The 13497-nt window shown below is 52.7% G+C and overlaps 1 protein-coding gene across 4 annotated transcripts in view; it reads left to right on the plus strand.

The window, feature by feature from the left end:
- KAZN (kazrin, periplakin interacting protein) overlaps positions 1-13497 on the plus strand; it is a 230960-nt gene that overhangs the window by 200293 nt on the left and 17170 nt on the right. Inside the window, exon 1 of one of the 4 annotated variants that reach the window (XM_052792733.1) lies at positions 10491-10910. The exons of the other annotated variants lie outside the window; for them this stretch is intronic. Coding sequence (XP_052648693.1) covers positions 10754-10910 — 157 coding nt within the window. The 5' untranslated portion in view covers positions 10491-10753. Of the gene's footprint in view, positions 1-10490; positions 10911-13497 lie in introns of those variants that run through there. 4 annotated transcript variants of the gene reach the window in all.

A 13497-nucleotide genomic window follows, 5' to 3' on the forward strand; every position in this document is an offset into this window, starting at 1 on the left:
CCAAATCCCTGGGTCTAACCAGGTTGAATCCCCGCTTGTGGAGGCAGTTGTGCCGGTCACTCTGGACTTTGGTGCCTGTCACTGCACGCAGCCTGGCTTTCCCCAAAATGCCTCTTTATTTTGTGCCCCCCTTCCAAACACCCTGTGCCCAAGGCATCTTGCAGACAGAGCCGGGCATCCTTTTCCCACATACACAAAGTTAGATGTATTGCATTTGCTCCTTCATGGCTTATTTTTCCCCTCCAAATCCCCAAGTTGCTTTGGTTATGTTTTTGTTATTATTGGCCTGATCTTTTCAGTTCAAAAATATTTTTTCTGGGGCAGTGCCCGGTGCCGGGCACAGCTCAGGAGAGGTCCTGTGAGGGCAGGGTAGAAAAGGTGCATGAAATCGAAGCCTTTATGTGAGTAAATAGCAGGAAAGAACATCTTTTTTTGTCTTGCTCAAGTAACTCCTTGAAAACCCATGCTTGAATTATTATTCTTGATCGCATTTAGTTTTGAGTTAATATGATTGCTTCTTGGGTACCTATCTCCTAGGATCATTTATTACTATTTTCATTTTCTAACTCTAGCTGTTTTAAAACCGTGGTTCAGGTTATAAAGTATATTTGGAAGAGATAAGGGTTCCTTTTATTTGCTTTGCTTTCTGAGGAGTACACGGGGAAAAATGCAGCAGTCTTCTATACTGGGGGAGGGTCATGAACTTTTATTTATAAGCTGAAAGCTGAGATTTTCATGAGTTCATTTGAGTTAAGAAACTGAAGGGGGGGGGGGGGGGGGGGGGGGAGAAAAGGAAGAATCCAAACCCAATAAATACTATTGAGACTTGTGACGAAGTAGTGAAAATTGGAAGCTCCGGTTGCTGCACATCTTGCTCCAAGAATCTCTCTCTCCTCTTTTCCTCTTTGCTCCCTGCATAAACTCCTGTTCCACCTTTCTTCCCTGGTGCCCCTTGTCCTTCCCTGGTGCATGCTGTGCCCCAGCGCTGATGCCAGGAATATCAAGGATGTCACGTCGGAGCCAGGATCCCTCCCCATGGCAGTGTCGCCGTCCTCAACCACCATCCCATGCAAGGGCAGCAGGACCCATTAAAATAGAAAGGGTATCGAGGGTTTTGCACATTCACCCTATAACCTTAACTAAGCACTGGGATGCCTCCTGGGGAGCTTTGAAAGGCATTTAATGCAATTTAAAAATCAAACTGATCCTTCAGCTGCCTGTTTCCAGCCATTGTGCAGAGTTTGGGTCCATCAGGAGCCAGGGGTAAATGCTGTGTTTTCTTGGAGCTTGATGTTCTCGGCCACTCTGCTCACCTGGCGCTTTGTTGCTGGAGGAATTGTAATGCTTGACCTCCCCAGGCTTTCTGCATGTCCAGATAAAACATTTCAGAGCGTGGCTTCTTCCAGAAAGCATCACTAGTTTGCTTCATCTGGTTGGAAATAAAAAAATACAAGGGTTTTTTTCTCTGCTTAGCTGGGTTGCTGCGCTTCCTCGTGTGCCTGGGGTGCAGTTTTCCACCCTCCCCAGTGGTACCGATGCTGAGCTCATTCCGTGGGGGTCCAGCCCCAGACTCCAACCCATGTGTCCTCAGCCTGATGGTGCCAGAGCCTGGCCTTTTGCTACTGGCTTTGGCATGCATCTTCTGTGGCTTCTCCTGCTCCCTTTGGGGTTTTTAAAAGTATTTTTTTAAATTTTACTTTTTTAAAATTTTGATTTTATTTTATTTTCTCAGCCCTAGGTTTGCCTGGTGTGACACACTGATAACTTTGTGAGGGCGGCTGCCTGCCGGCTCCGAGCACTGCGGTGCGAGCTAAGATTAATAAAAGGCTGTCACTTTTATTAACTTTGCAACCTAGTGCATTATTTAATTCCAGGCAGGCACCAAGTGCAGCCCTCCAAGCTTTAAATGGCTTTTTCTGCCTTTGTGCATGCGTATAAAATAGATGCGCAGCGGGCAGCGTTGCACCACCCATCGCAACACTCCCGTCGAGTAATACTGCAGGTATTTCAGAAGAAAGCACATTTTTGGTAGCGGTTGGCGTTTGCCTCCCCATGTTCAGCCTGCCAGTACCAATTTGGGGTCAGTTTGGTCTTTTTATGGGGCAGCGGTATATTCGTTTCATTGCAGGCAGGTATGCCGTGATGTTTAGTGTGGTGGTAAAGTTTTGGTGAAAAAATGGTTGAAAACCTTCAGGCCCTTGATTTTTGTTCTACACTTCCTGGCAGGGAAAGACAAACTTTGCTGCGAAAGAAGTTTTAATAAACATAGTTTGGAAGTTCAATAAGTGACACACAAATAAAATATATCTCCCTTGCTGCTTAGGCACTTGGAAAGACCTTCAGGTTTGGGGGTTTTTTATTTAAAAAAAAAGGGCAGGGGGGAAAGCTTTTGGGAACAGGGCTCCGAGTCACTCACAGAGAGGGGCTGCAGAGCAGGAGCAGAGATGCGGTGGGGCTGCTGGGGAGCATCCCGGTTAAGCATGGTGTGGGCTCAGCCTGCGAATTTGCCAAGACGAGCACTAGCCTTTTAAATCGATGCTAGCCCCTTTAAATGTCAGAATTGGGGGCAGTTTTCCTGCTGTCAGCCCCTAACTTGCCGTTAAATTGATGGGCTGTTTTAGCAGGGAGAAAGCTGCTCGGTACTGCCCTGCACCGTGCCATCCGTCTCCTTGCTGCAGTGCAGTTATTTTTATCTATTATATATTGTTCTCGGTAGAATTATTCTGCCCCCAGCCTGTAGATAAGGGCTGTTACTAAATGAATTTGAGCTCTTCCTTGAAGGTTAAATTGCTGCCTTGCAAGTTGGTGAGTAAGGCGAGGAGATGCTTTCTTTCCTTCCCCTCTGCAAAACACGTGGGCTTCAGCCCTGACCTGGCAATTTTGTCGAGTGTTACTTGAAAAAGGTGAGTATTGTACTGAAATGCTGCATTTAGTCCTCTGCATTGGCAGCTCTTCCTGAGCCCTTTCTTACTAAGGTGCCCACCTGGGTGTCAGCTCCCAGGTGGGATCGGAGGTGGCGGTGCAGGGATTTTAAGTCACAAATTTGGGAAAGCTGCTTGTAGGCATCCCCGAGAGCAGTCCCGTAGGATGCAGGTCACAGCCAGGGGACGTGGCATTTTTGGGTTCTCCTCAAAAATGAGGTGGCAGCTCGTAACCCCGCCTCGGAGCAGCAATTTGGCAAAAAGTGCCTGGTTCTTGGTAGCACTGTCATGGTGATGCTGGTCCTGCAGGCTGGATTAAGCCTGGCCCTGGTGTTGGCATCTTCTGTGGGTGTGAAATTCATAACTAATGGCAGTGATACGGCTGCCGATCTTGTCCTGAGACTCTCCTTCCCAAAGCTTGGTGTGGAAGGATGAGGATGGAGAAGTCCGTAGGAAAACATACAGAAAGCTTGACTGCCAGCTGCTCTGCCCAGAGGTTAATTTTTCAGTTGGCAAGCGAAATGAGAGTGTATTTAGTACTGGCTTTGCTGACAAGGAGCGGGTTGGCGACTGGAAGGCTGCCGTGGGATACGTCGGATGGGTAATATTAGGACTTGCATCCCTGGAGGCTTTCCCTCAAGTCCTGTAGTTATTTCTCCGTTATTATTTATAACTCAGCTAGAAGGGGTTGCTCACTTAAATGAACCCAGCAGGACGGCAGCGTCGGCCCCATCCAGCTCACGGTGTCTGCGCAAACCTCCCTGGCTCCAGCCCCATCGCTCCATCGCGCCGGGTGGCAGCGGGGGATGCGGGGATCCGGCCCCGGCCGAGCATCCCTCCGCGGCACGGGGCGATGTTTCCTCTGCGGGTCCTTTTGGCGGTGGGCCGTGTTGGTTAACAAACACGACTGCCGCAGGTTTTTAGAAGCTGTTAGCATAGCCATTAACTCTTCCTTTTAATTATTCAGGTTGCCTCTTTTAAATTTCTTTTTTAAGTGGAGCTAATAGGCTTTGCAGAGGAGGCTTCCAACCACAGTGGTTCCTCCCTGGAGGAGCTCTGTTTGTGCATCGCCAGCTAATCTCTTTTCTTCATTATCCCTTATCTTCCTCTAGCTGATTAATTGCTTTCAATTGATTTATAAATATTCTGTTGATACACGCAGCGGACAGGAGGGGAACGGAATGTGTCCGGGCACATGGGGTCATTGATCCACACAGCCCCCCCCGGGCTTTCCTAACCTGCAGTGCAAAGCCCAGCAATTTCAGCCAGGCTTTATTCCCTTTTTTTTTTTTTCCCTTTTTTTTTTTTTCAATTCCTGCAAGCAACCCAAAATTGCGCTGTAGCATCACTTTGAGCCTGTGCCCGTGAACGAGCCCTGTTGCTTTTCGTGGTCCCAGTTGAATAGCCATTGGGACGCTGGGCACAATCAAGGGCATGCTAAGGTGGGTTTTGTGCTTTGCCAGGTTCGCTAGTGGGAAAGGAGGTGCTGGCATGATGCAGGTTTCCAATTCCATAGGTGCATCACATCCACTCCCAAATCTGTATCTGACCGCTGCGCCTGGCCCCAAAAATGTGAGCGGGTGAAACGCTTTTATCTTGCAGCTTTGGGGCTGCGGGAGGTGCAGCTGGGGAGGCGAGCGGGGTGTTGGGTGGTCTCTGCTCGACCTCCCCTCCGTGCAAAGCCTGCTCCCGTGCCTCTTGCTCAGGGAGCAGCAGGTTTGGGGAGTGAAGAAACGGGGTTTGGGTAAGGTCTGTCCATATCGATAAATGCAGCAGGTTGCGTGGGCAGCAGCTTAGCTGGCAGCAGGTGTCGTAAAAAGATGTTTTCTACACCGAACTCCCTAATATGCATATATATGTATTGCTGCAGTGGTTAATGAAGAGGGATCATTAGAATTGCTTATTTGAAACTCTCTGGAAGCTAAAGGGCAGCTTCAAAAAAATAATAAAAAGGCAGTAACATCTGGTTAGTAAAGATAGTGTCCAAATTTGGAGTTGAGTTGCCTACTTCAACCCCATTAAAATCATGCATGTCATTGAGGATGCATGTGATTTTTAGAAATGGGAGCACATTTTTACGTATGGATAAATTATTAACCTTTTCTGGTAGGCTGGCTTGGTTTTTTTTTTTTTTCCCCACTGTTATTTCTGTGCATGCAGCCCATTCCCTGCCAGTGTCTCCATGGTCCCTGCTCCGGTGGGCTGAGCTGGATGGCTCTGGGGACACAGTGGCCCTTGGTGGCCTCGCGGTGACGTTCTGGCTGTGCAGCGGGTGAGATGAGGTTTCGCAAACTTTGACAAGAAAATGTTTCCCAAAGTTTGAGACCTGCCATGCAGCTCTGGGTTTTGTTGCCGTTTGATTTATTATTATTTTGGTTTATTATTATTGTCCTCTTTCACCGTAAAGTAGCTGGTGGCACAGGCACAACCTCAATGTATAGCAACCTAATTACATGTTGCTAATGAGAGACTGCCGATCGAGCGGGCTGTTTTAGCAGCCCAGGCTGCCGCTTTATCCTCTGTTTCGCAGGAGTTGTGTAATTTCTTTGTCATCACATATGGTAATATATTCGCTGCAGCGTGACATAGGATGAGGTTCAATGAATAATGTAAAACCCAGAATAACACTGAATCTATATTAGATGTGCTTTTCCCCCCAGTGTTATTTTAAAAAGGAAAATATTGATTCTTGTGGGCTTCAGCGGTTCAAAGCTCTTGGAGAGCCCACGTTTCGCTGATCAATACCCAAGCCGAGTGGCTGGCCGTGCCCAGTCCCCTCCGCGGCCACAAATGTCCGGCTGTCGGTGCCGTCCCTCACCTCCCCGTGCACTCGTTAGCGCTGACGAAGCTGGGGAGGGCAGGAAGGAGTCGGTGACATTTGCTGCTGGATCCAGATGCGGCAGGAGCTGGTGCCACCCCGGGCAGGGAGCTCCAAAGGGCGCAGCTGAGGTTTTGGGTGCGTGGCCCATAAGTGATGTGAATTTAAACTGGCAACGAGCTCGGAAATGACGATTTGGGGCTTTCCTTCCCTTCTAACCGCTCTCTGAAGCAGAGGTGCTCATTGCCTGGGATGGAGCAGGGCAGGCCTTTTTGGGGTTTAGGTACCAGGTAAAACAACCCTCCCCAGAATACTTTTTTTTTTTTTTTCCCCCAGTTACTCTCTTTGAATGCTAATTAGGATGGATAATTTCTATTTTTTTTTCTTTTTTTTAACCAAATTCCTCCTATTCTGATCTGTATCATTTATTTTTGTGGTCTATTATCTTAGTCTCCTTGCAGCCTTTTAGCATTTGAATGAAAATATCATAAGGAACCCAGAAGTTGTTAGGCATCAAATGTCTGTGATGATAACCATCATTCTCATGATAAAATAAAAAACACAATAGAAATAACTGTGATGAGTTCAGGAAGCTGTACCAAATGAGATTGCAACTGGGAGCACAGGAACAGCACCATGATGTTTGCCCTTTACTCGTTACTTTTTTGCCTCCTCGTGTTGCAAACAGCTTTTGCAATGCTATTTTAAAGAAGGGGCAAGTCACTTTTTATGGCCAGGGTAGGGACATAAAAAAACCAAACTTTGGATTTTTCTCGCTGTCGAGGCTTGCTTTAATCACGGCAAAAACTCTGGGCGATGCATGTGCAATTGTTGGGAGCTTAAAATACTCCGGCAGTGCTGGAGGAGGAGGAGGTGCCAAGCGGTGCCAAGTTCCTGAATGAAAATTACTCTTACCGCCTCTGTTTCTGGAGCCAGATCTATGTTAATTAATCCTTCGCCTCACACGTTACATTTTGCAACCTCGCCGCCTTCGATTTTTAACTCTGTAAAAGCAGACGGAGGCTTCCTGAAGTGCCTCTGAAATTCCCAGCCGAGCGCTCTCCTCGGTGACAATGCCAATTTGTCACAAGTGAAATGTTTGACAAAAATGTGTCATTTTAGAGAAAAGTTTTCCCTGAAAGAAAAACCAGGGGGAAAAAAAGAAATTGGCTCTGTTTCGAAGCATCTCCTTGCTTCATTATCTTTTTTCTGCGAGAGATGGGGATGGGGAAGGGAGTTTCCATGGGTGCGGGGAAATGCTTTAGCAAATTTTCCTGGAAGTAGGTGGCGTTTTGGCGCAGGAGACGTCGTACAAGGTCTCCTGATTTTTCTATTCCAGTCAATGGGTGTGTGGTTTTTATGGACAGCTCTGTTCTCCGGGTCAAATGTAGCTCTGCAAGGACCAGCTCCTGTCCAGAAGTGCATAAATGTGTCGCTGACCTTCTGCTGAGATACTTCTCACAGGGCTTAGGTTATTCAGCAATCACTGCAGGTGTCTGTGCCTTCAGCGCAATAACATACATCGACATCCATATGGTCAAACTGTATTTAATCAACCACCAACTGCCATGAAGTGTTTCGGTGAGAGCCGTATGTTTTTGAGTGGCGATGCTGAAGTCGAAGTGCTTCTTAACCCCAACTTGACTCTCCAGTGCAAGTCTCTGGTGGACCCTGCCCTTGCAGGTGATGGTTGGGGATTTTCAGCCCGGCCATGAAGGAGTTAGGAGGTTTTGGTGGTGACCACCCATAGCTGGCTTGCTCCAGAGCCGTAACCCTGGTGGGACCTCTGAGCCCGGGAAGCCGGAGATGCAGGTTTGTCCTCCGGAGGAGGACTTGATGGACAAAAACGTCTCCCCCCCCCCGGTCTCGGCTTCCTCCTGGCTGGTGTCCCCTCCCCACCCCGCTCCCACCCTTACTCAGCCCCAAATGGCAGCACCCCACGCCCACACCCATGGACAGCAATAAATCTTTGCAGTAGCCGTTTATTTTTGCAGTTGCAGGATGGCAATATTTTGGATTTGGGTTTTTATTTTATTTATTTCCTCCTTGCGCTTCCAGCTGCGGGGCTCACAGAGGCGCAAGAGGCCTCGCCGAAGGACGTTTCGGGGGGATGCCGTCCCTTCGGGTGTACCGCAGCCTCCGCCGTGTCGTCCTCCTGAATCAAGCATTGAGCTTAAACTTTAAGCAACTCATCTCCAAGAAGAACTGAGCTCAAACAGCTAGATTTTGCTGGGTTTTGTGCCGATGACTTTTCCCTAGAGGTTACAAATCATCTTGGGGTTGTATGGAAATCCAAATTTCAGGTGCTGGCTCCAATACTGACCTCTTCCCTCCGCAGCCTCCCAATTAGGTGCACTGTGACCCTGGGGAAAGCCAGCTCTCCTTAGGGCCGATGCCGTCTCCGGAGGGGACGCTGCACGAGCAAAGCTCCCTGTCGTGTCACCTCCCTCCTGGCAGCAGCCACCACCGGCACGCAGTAGCAGGGTGCTCTAAAGCAGGGAAAGCAAACCCAGACCCCAACCCCAATTTAACCACAGCCGAAAGCGCGCCTGCTGCGCGACGCAGGGATGTGCTCGCAGCCTGGCTGCACCGTGCAAACCCAGCCAAGGCACGCGCCGCCTTTTAATTAACCAGCACCCGTTTTTCCGTGCACCTTCCAAAGGGTTTTTTCATCAAGTAGGAAGGGGCAGGGGAATTCCCTGCAGGCGGCATCGCTGGGTTAAAAGCAGCGGTGCTGCACTGTCGCCGCAACTCCCGCCGCATGCGTGCGATGGGGATGAGGACGGGTGCTGTGGGTGTGAGTAATGCTGCTTGGTCCACCATTAGTCAGCAGGAGCAAAGACACGAACCCAGCCTGGCCTTCCCGCTCCCTCGCCGGCTTCCTCTGCCAGGGAGGAGCGCAGCGGGGTCGGACGAGGCTCCGAGGAGCTGCTCTCGGGGAGCTTGGGGCTTGTGCAACGCCTGTGACGCAGAGAACCTCCTCCCTTTGCTTTGCTTCGGGGACGTTGCTGCTCTGCACCTTCCCGTGCCGTGGCAGATCACGCCAAGAGGTGCACGGTTACTTCTGCGCCGTGCTCGTTTGTAGAGCAGAACTCGATGGGCAGGTGCTCCTAAACCCAGCGGTGTTTTCCTTGCTTGCGTTGGGGTTGCTCCGGCTGCCGTGGCGTCCCCACCGCATCGGGAGCTGAGTCGGCACGGGCGGGCGCGCTCCGACTTGATCCCCAGGGAGGGGAGTTGTGCAAACAGGGAGCGATGGGAGGTGGCGCGGCGGCCAAGAGCGGAGCTTTTGTGGGCTTCAAGGAGCCGAGGTTGGCGATGGCAGGAGTTGGGGCAACGGGGGCATCGCACACCCTGGCAGCGATGCTGCGGGCGGTGCCACGGCATGCACCGAGGCTGCCGGCAGCGCGAGCCATGTCAGTGCCGTCCCGTTGCGTGCACCGGAGTTTGTTGCAATGAGAACCAGGGCTTGTTGCAAAACAAAACCAACTCCCTCCCCCTTCCCAAGCCGCTGGCGAGGAAGCGGCAGGGCAGGGGAGGGAGGGGAGCAATGCCCGGCAGCGGGGCCTGGGGCCGGGGAGGGTCACAAGGTGGGTAAGGACCTGGTTTATTGACCCAGGCTCGCTTGGTGTATGAGATGGCTGTGGCTGTATCTTTTCCTAGCCAGGGATGGCTCGCTCCTCCCACGGTTACACTCTGTCACCCACTTCCCAAAAAAGCCCATGCACGCAGGGTGTGCCTCAGTTTCCCCATGCCTAAGATGCTGCTGCTGTAGGGCGGGGGAGCTGGGTTGGCGGTGGCTGGCAGAGGCTTTGCATGCTGGGCGCTGTTGGAAAGCAGAATATGGTGATTTTCTGTGGTGGACTGTGTTTTCTGAAGTTTGTGCAAGTGTTGCCCTCCGGGGCAGAGCGAGAGGTGCGTGCAGGCAGCGTGCTGGGAGCTGCCTGCAAAGCATCCCCGGGGCCGGTGGCCACCCAGCCCTGAGCAACGCATGGCCAGGCAGTGTTCATCTAGTGAGGATAGCAGCAAAGAGACAGGTGCAAATTTGTAAACCCAAAGTGCTTCTGCCCAGTTCTTCATCTCTTTGGTGGGGTGAAGAAATTTTAAAAGCGGGGCTGCTGTGGAGGGCTTGGAAACACGCGGCCCAGGCAGCTGGATGAAGGCAGGTAACGGTGCAGCGTGTGCCATAGGGAGCAAAAAAGCAACACGAGTCTGCTTGGGATTCAGAGAGTTTGGTTTTTCTGGTGTACGTTTATGCGGCTTTTATTATAGAAAAGCAAGTGGCCCCTACTTTCTCGCTGGGTTTTGCCGTGTCCCTGCTTACCGCATCCCACCAGCTCCCCCTCTGTGCCCTTCCTCGCTGTGGGTCCAGCCCCGGTGGTTTGCAGGGCCGGCGGAGGGGGTCTGCCACGGTGCTCCCGCAGCCGCGGCTGTCATGCAGTTGCAACCTGCCTGGACAAAATAAACAACAACTGCATTGCAAGAAAAAATACTGCATCTGTTCCCCTCGCAAGGAGCAGCTATCATGAGCTGCGTGCCAGAGCCGGGGCCGCTTCACGGCGCGCTACCTTCCTCGCGCCTCAGTTTCCCCGCCGTGCTGCCGGCGACGGCTGAACATTGCGAACGGAGCGGCGGCCGAGCCGGTGCAGCTGGGACGTCGCGGGCGTTATCCGTTGCCGCCTGCTCGGTGGGTGGCGGCAGGAGCGATGGCCGGCGAGCCGGGAATCATTTCCGCCGCCGGCCGGGCTCCCGGTTCCTGCGCAGCCCTTTGCTCCCGGGGCGGCGAGGAGAACGCTCACCCGTTCCAGGCCCCTGTCCCACGCACCTTGGCTCGGCGGCGGGCAAAGCCACTCCTCTGCCGGCGTCACGTCGGGCCAGGGGAAACTCGGCGACCGGCGAGAGGTCAAATTCCCGGCGCAGGTAACACCCGCCGTACTTCCGTGCTGTGCCGGGGAGGAGCCTGCCCACCCGGGGACCCCCCGACCCCGGGGACCCCCAACGCTGCCGTTCCCCCGCCATGAAGTCGGAGCAGGAGGAGAGCAAGCCGGGGACGTGCCGCTGCGAGCACGGCTTTCCTCCGCGCCCGGCCTATTGTTCGGGTCCTTGGGGACGGCGAGGGGCGACGGGGGACGAGGCTCGCGGCAGGGTGCTGTGCCCCTGCGTAGCCCACGCAGGTAAGGGGGTCCCGGGGGTGGGGGGGGGTCCCGCCGCCTCGCAGGGCGGCACTGGCAGGGAACGCAGCCCGGCGTGCATTTCTTTTCCCTTGCTCGCTTTGTGCTGTTGTAGCTCGCTTCCTCCTGGGAGAAACAAAACAACGCCGGGCAGCTGGCTGAGCGCGCCTCGAAGCTCGCCGGGGCCACGCAGGAGGGTGGCTGCGGGTGGCTGTGCTGCGTGTCCCCCCCCGCCACCCCGTGCCGAGGGCGAAGCTCAGGGCAGGGGCGAGGGGCTTCGGCTCCCCCGCGGCGGTGGGGAGGGCGGGCGGGCGGCTCCCCGCGCCCCGTAGTCCATTTTGTCTGGCGGAGAAGTTGGAGCGCGCCGGGAGCTCGCGGAGGGCTCGGCGGCCGGCTTTGGGGGCCGGCACGGAGGTCGCAGCCCACCGGCCGGCTGCTTTTAAACCCTGTGTGCTTTTGAAAGCCTTTGCAACCTCCAGTCTGCCTCCTTGAATCCCTCTGCCTCCCCCCCCCGACCAGTGTGCACAGGAGGTTTAGATCAGGTTTTATTTCTTTACATCCGTTGTGAGACACCCGCCAGTGTGTGACCAGGGCAGCCGAGCAAGTGGGCTTCAGCTTGCTGGGGACAGTCCTTTGGTTTTTTTTTTTTTTGGGTGTTGGGGGGTGCCAGGACACAGGGGGAACTTTGCAGGCAAGCGGTCTCTACCTGATGGCTGCGAGCGAGACGGGTGCGAGTGCGGGTTAATGGTGTGCGGTCGGGGCGTATGGCTGGGGGTCCTGTCCCGGGGCTGCGACCATATGGAAGTGCCAAGGCTGAGCTGGGGTCTAACTCGGGAAACGCTCAAAAATGGTGTTTGTAAGGATTTATGCACGTTGGGTAAAAGCTTTAACCCAAATTTGCTCAGGAGTGTCCGTACCTGTGTCCAGGCATGACAGCTCACTCGCTTGCAGCATCACAGCAGTAGCAAGGGATGAAATCTAAAGCTTTCTTCTTTAAAAGATGGATGTCTGGAGCCAAAATTGACTTTATTAGCCCGAGAGGCTCTGCAGCGCGTGGCTGAGCACCCCGGTGCCCACCCAGGAGGGAGCGGTGGTGGCCGACAGCTCCTCCGAGGTCACGGAGCACTGCGGTGCTGCGGGAGACGCTGTGCCCGGGGATGTAGCCGGGATGCGCAGCAGTGGGACTCAGCTGAAGGGGTGCAATGGGGAAATTACGGGCCCTTGTGCTTATCCCCTTGAGGAGATGATGGGGTTTGGTTTGGAGCAGTTGCAAGTCCATCGGGGTGTCCAGGTGGCAATGGGAGAGGTTGAATGTGTTGGCTTTGCACCAGCAGGTCCCAGGCAGTGGCAGTAACTGGGTCTTTCTGCAAATCCAAGTGTATTTTGAGCTAACCGAAATGCTTTCTTGAGCATGACCCGTGCTCCGCAGAGAAGCTGGCTGTTTGCACGCCGGGGGGGGGTGGCAGTGGTGGTTCTCCCTGCTCTGCCCCAGGCTGTCACCCAGCCTTGTGCCCGGCGATTTGTGCTTTTCCTCCAAATTACTCCTTGCAAAGATGTGCTGAGAGGGGAAAACCGTACGTCGTGCGGGCTGTTTGGGGGGGAGTGTTTGGTTGAACCTTGCTGCAAGAGACTCGGGTCCCAAGCTGGGGAGCTACTTAACGATCAAAGGTGATGAGATGCTTTTTAAAATACTAGCTTGACTCATCCCTAGGGCTTGAATCATTATTTTCTTCTAGTAATGGTCTTTATCTTGTGACCCTTCTGTTTCCCATCCCAGGACAGAGGTATATGTACATATGTGTATTTATATGTGCGTGTGTATATATCTTTTGGTCTGTCTATCCTGGGCCAAAGCTCTGCAGGAGGGAGGAGGGACGAAGGGTCGCACCGTGCTTTTGATGGTTGAGGATCTCTTAGGTGATGCCGTTAGCACAGAGATTTTGCATTTTCCCATTTTGCCCCTTTTTCCCCCCATTTGCATCTCTGTGCAGGGCCTGTGACATCACCCTTTGGGGTGATCCACTGCTGATTTTAAGCTCTTGGTCCACCAGCGAGGCTTTTCTCTCTCCACACTGTTGGCCACCGTTGCTGATACACCGCTGCTCCGACCCAGGGCACGCACGCTTGCGTCTTCTGGCCATTTTCCTGCTGATGTCCTGGATGAAAAAAAAACCTCGCCTTGTGCCCAGCAAAGCAAAAACCATCTTGCCGGTAAACTTGCAAAAGCGGCACAAAATGCAGCTTTCACCTAAGATACTAATTTCACCAACATAAAGCTTGTCGTTTATACTGCATTCATTTTTAATATGTACCCTCCAAAGACAGAAGCACGTGTACAGCAATTGTGTCAGCTGAGTTACATGGGAAAAAAAGGGCTTTTAAATGGATGTTTTTAAATGGATGCCTGCTCCAAGACCAGTAAAAGGCTTTGCTGCTGCATGGCTGGTGGATCTGCTGCTGAGGGGAGTCCAAGATGGGATTTGCAGGAGCGGGAGTGGAAACTTCAGCCCCAAATGCTGTCTGGAGGTGTTCACCGCAATTTAAAAAAAAAAAAAAAAAAATCTTATTTACTTTGTCTGTTAACACTAAT

The sequence above is a fragment of the Harpia harpyja genome, chromosome 7 (genome assembly GCF_026419915.1).
Source record: "Harpia harpyja isolate bHarHar1 chromosome 7, bHarHar1 primary haplotype, whole genome shotgun sequence".
Taxonomy (NCBI): Eukaryota; Metazoa; Chordata; class Aves; order Accipitriformes; family Accipitridae; genus Harpia; species Harpia harpyja.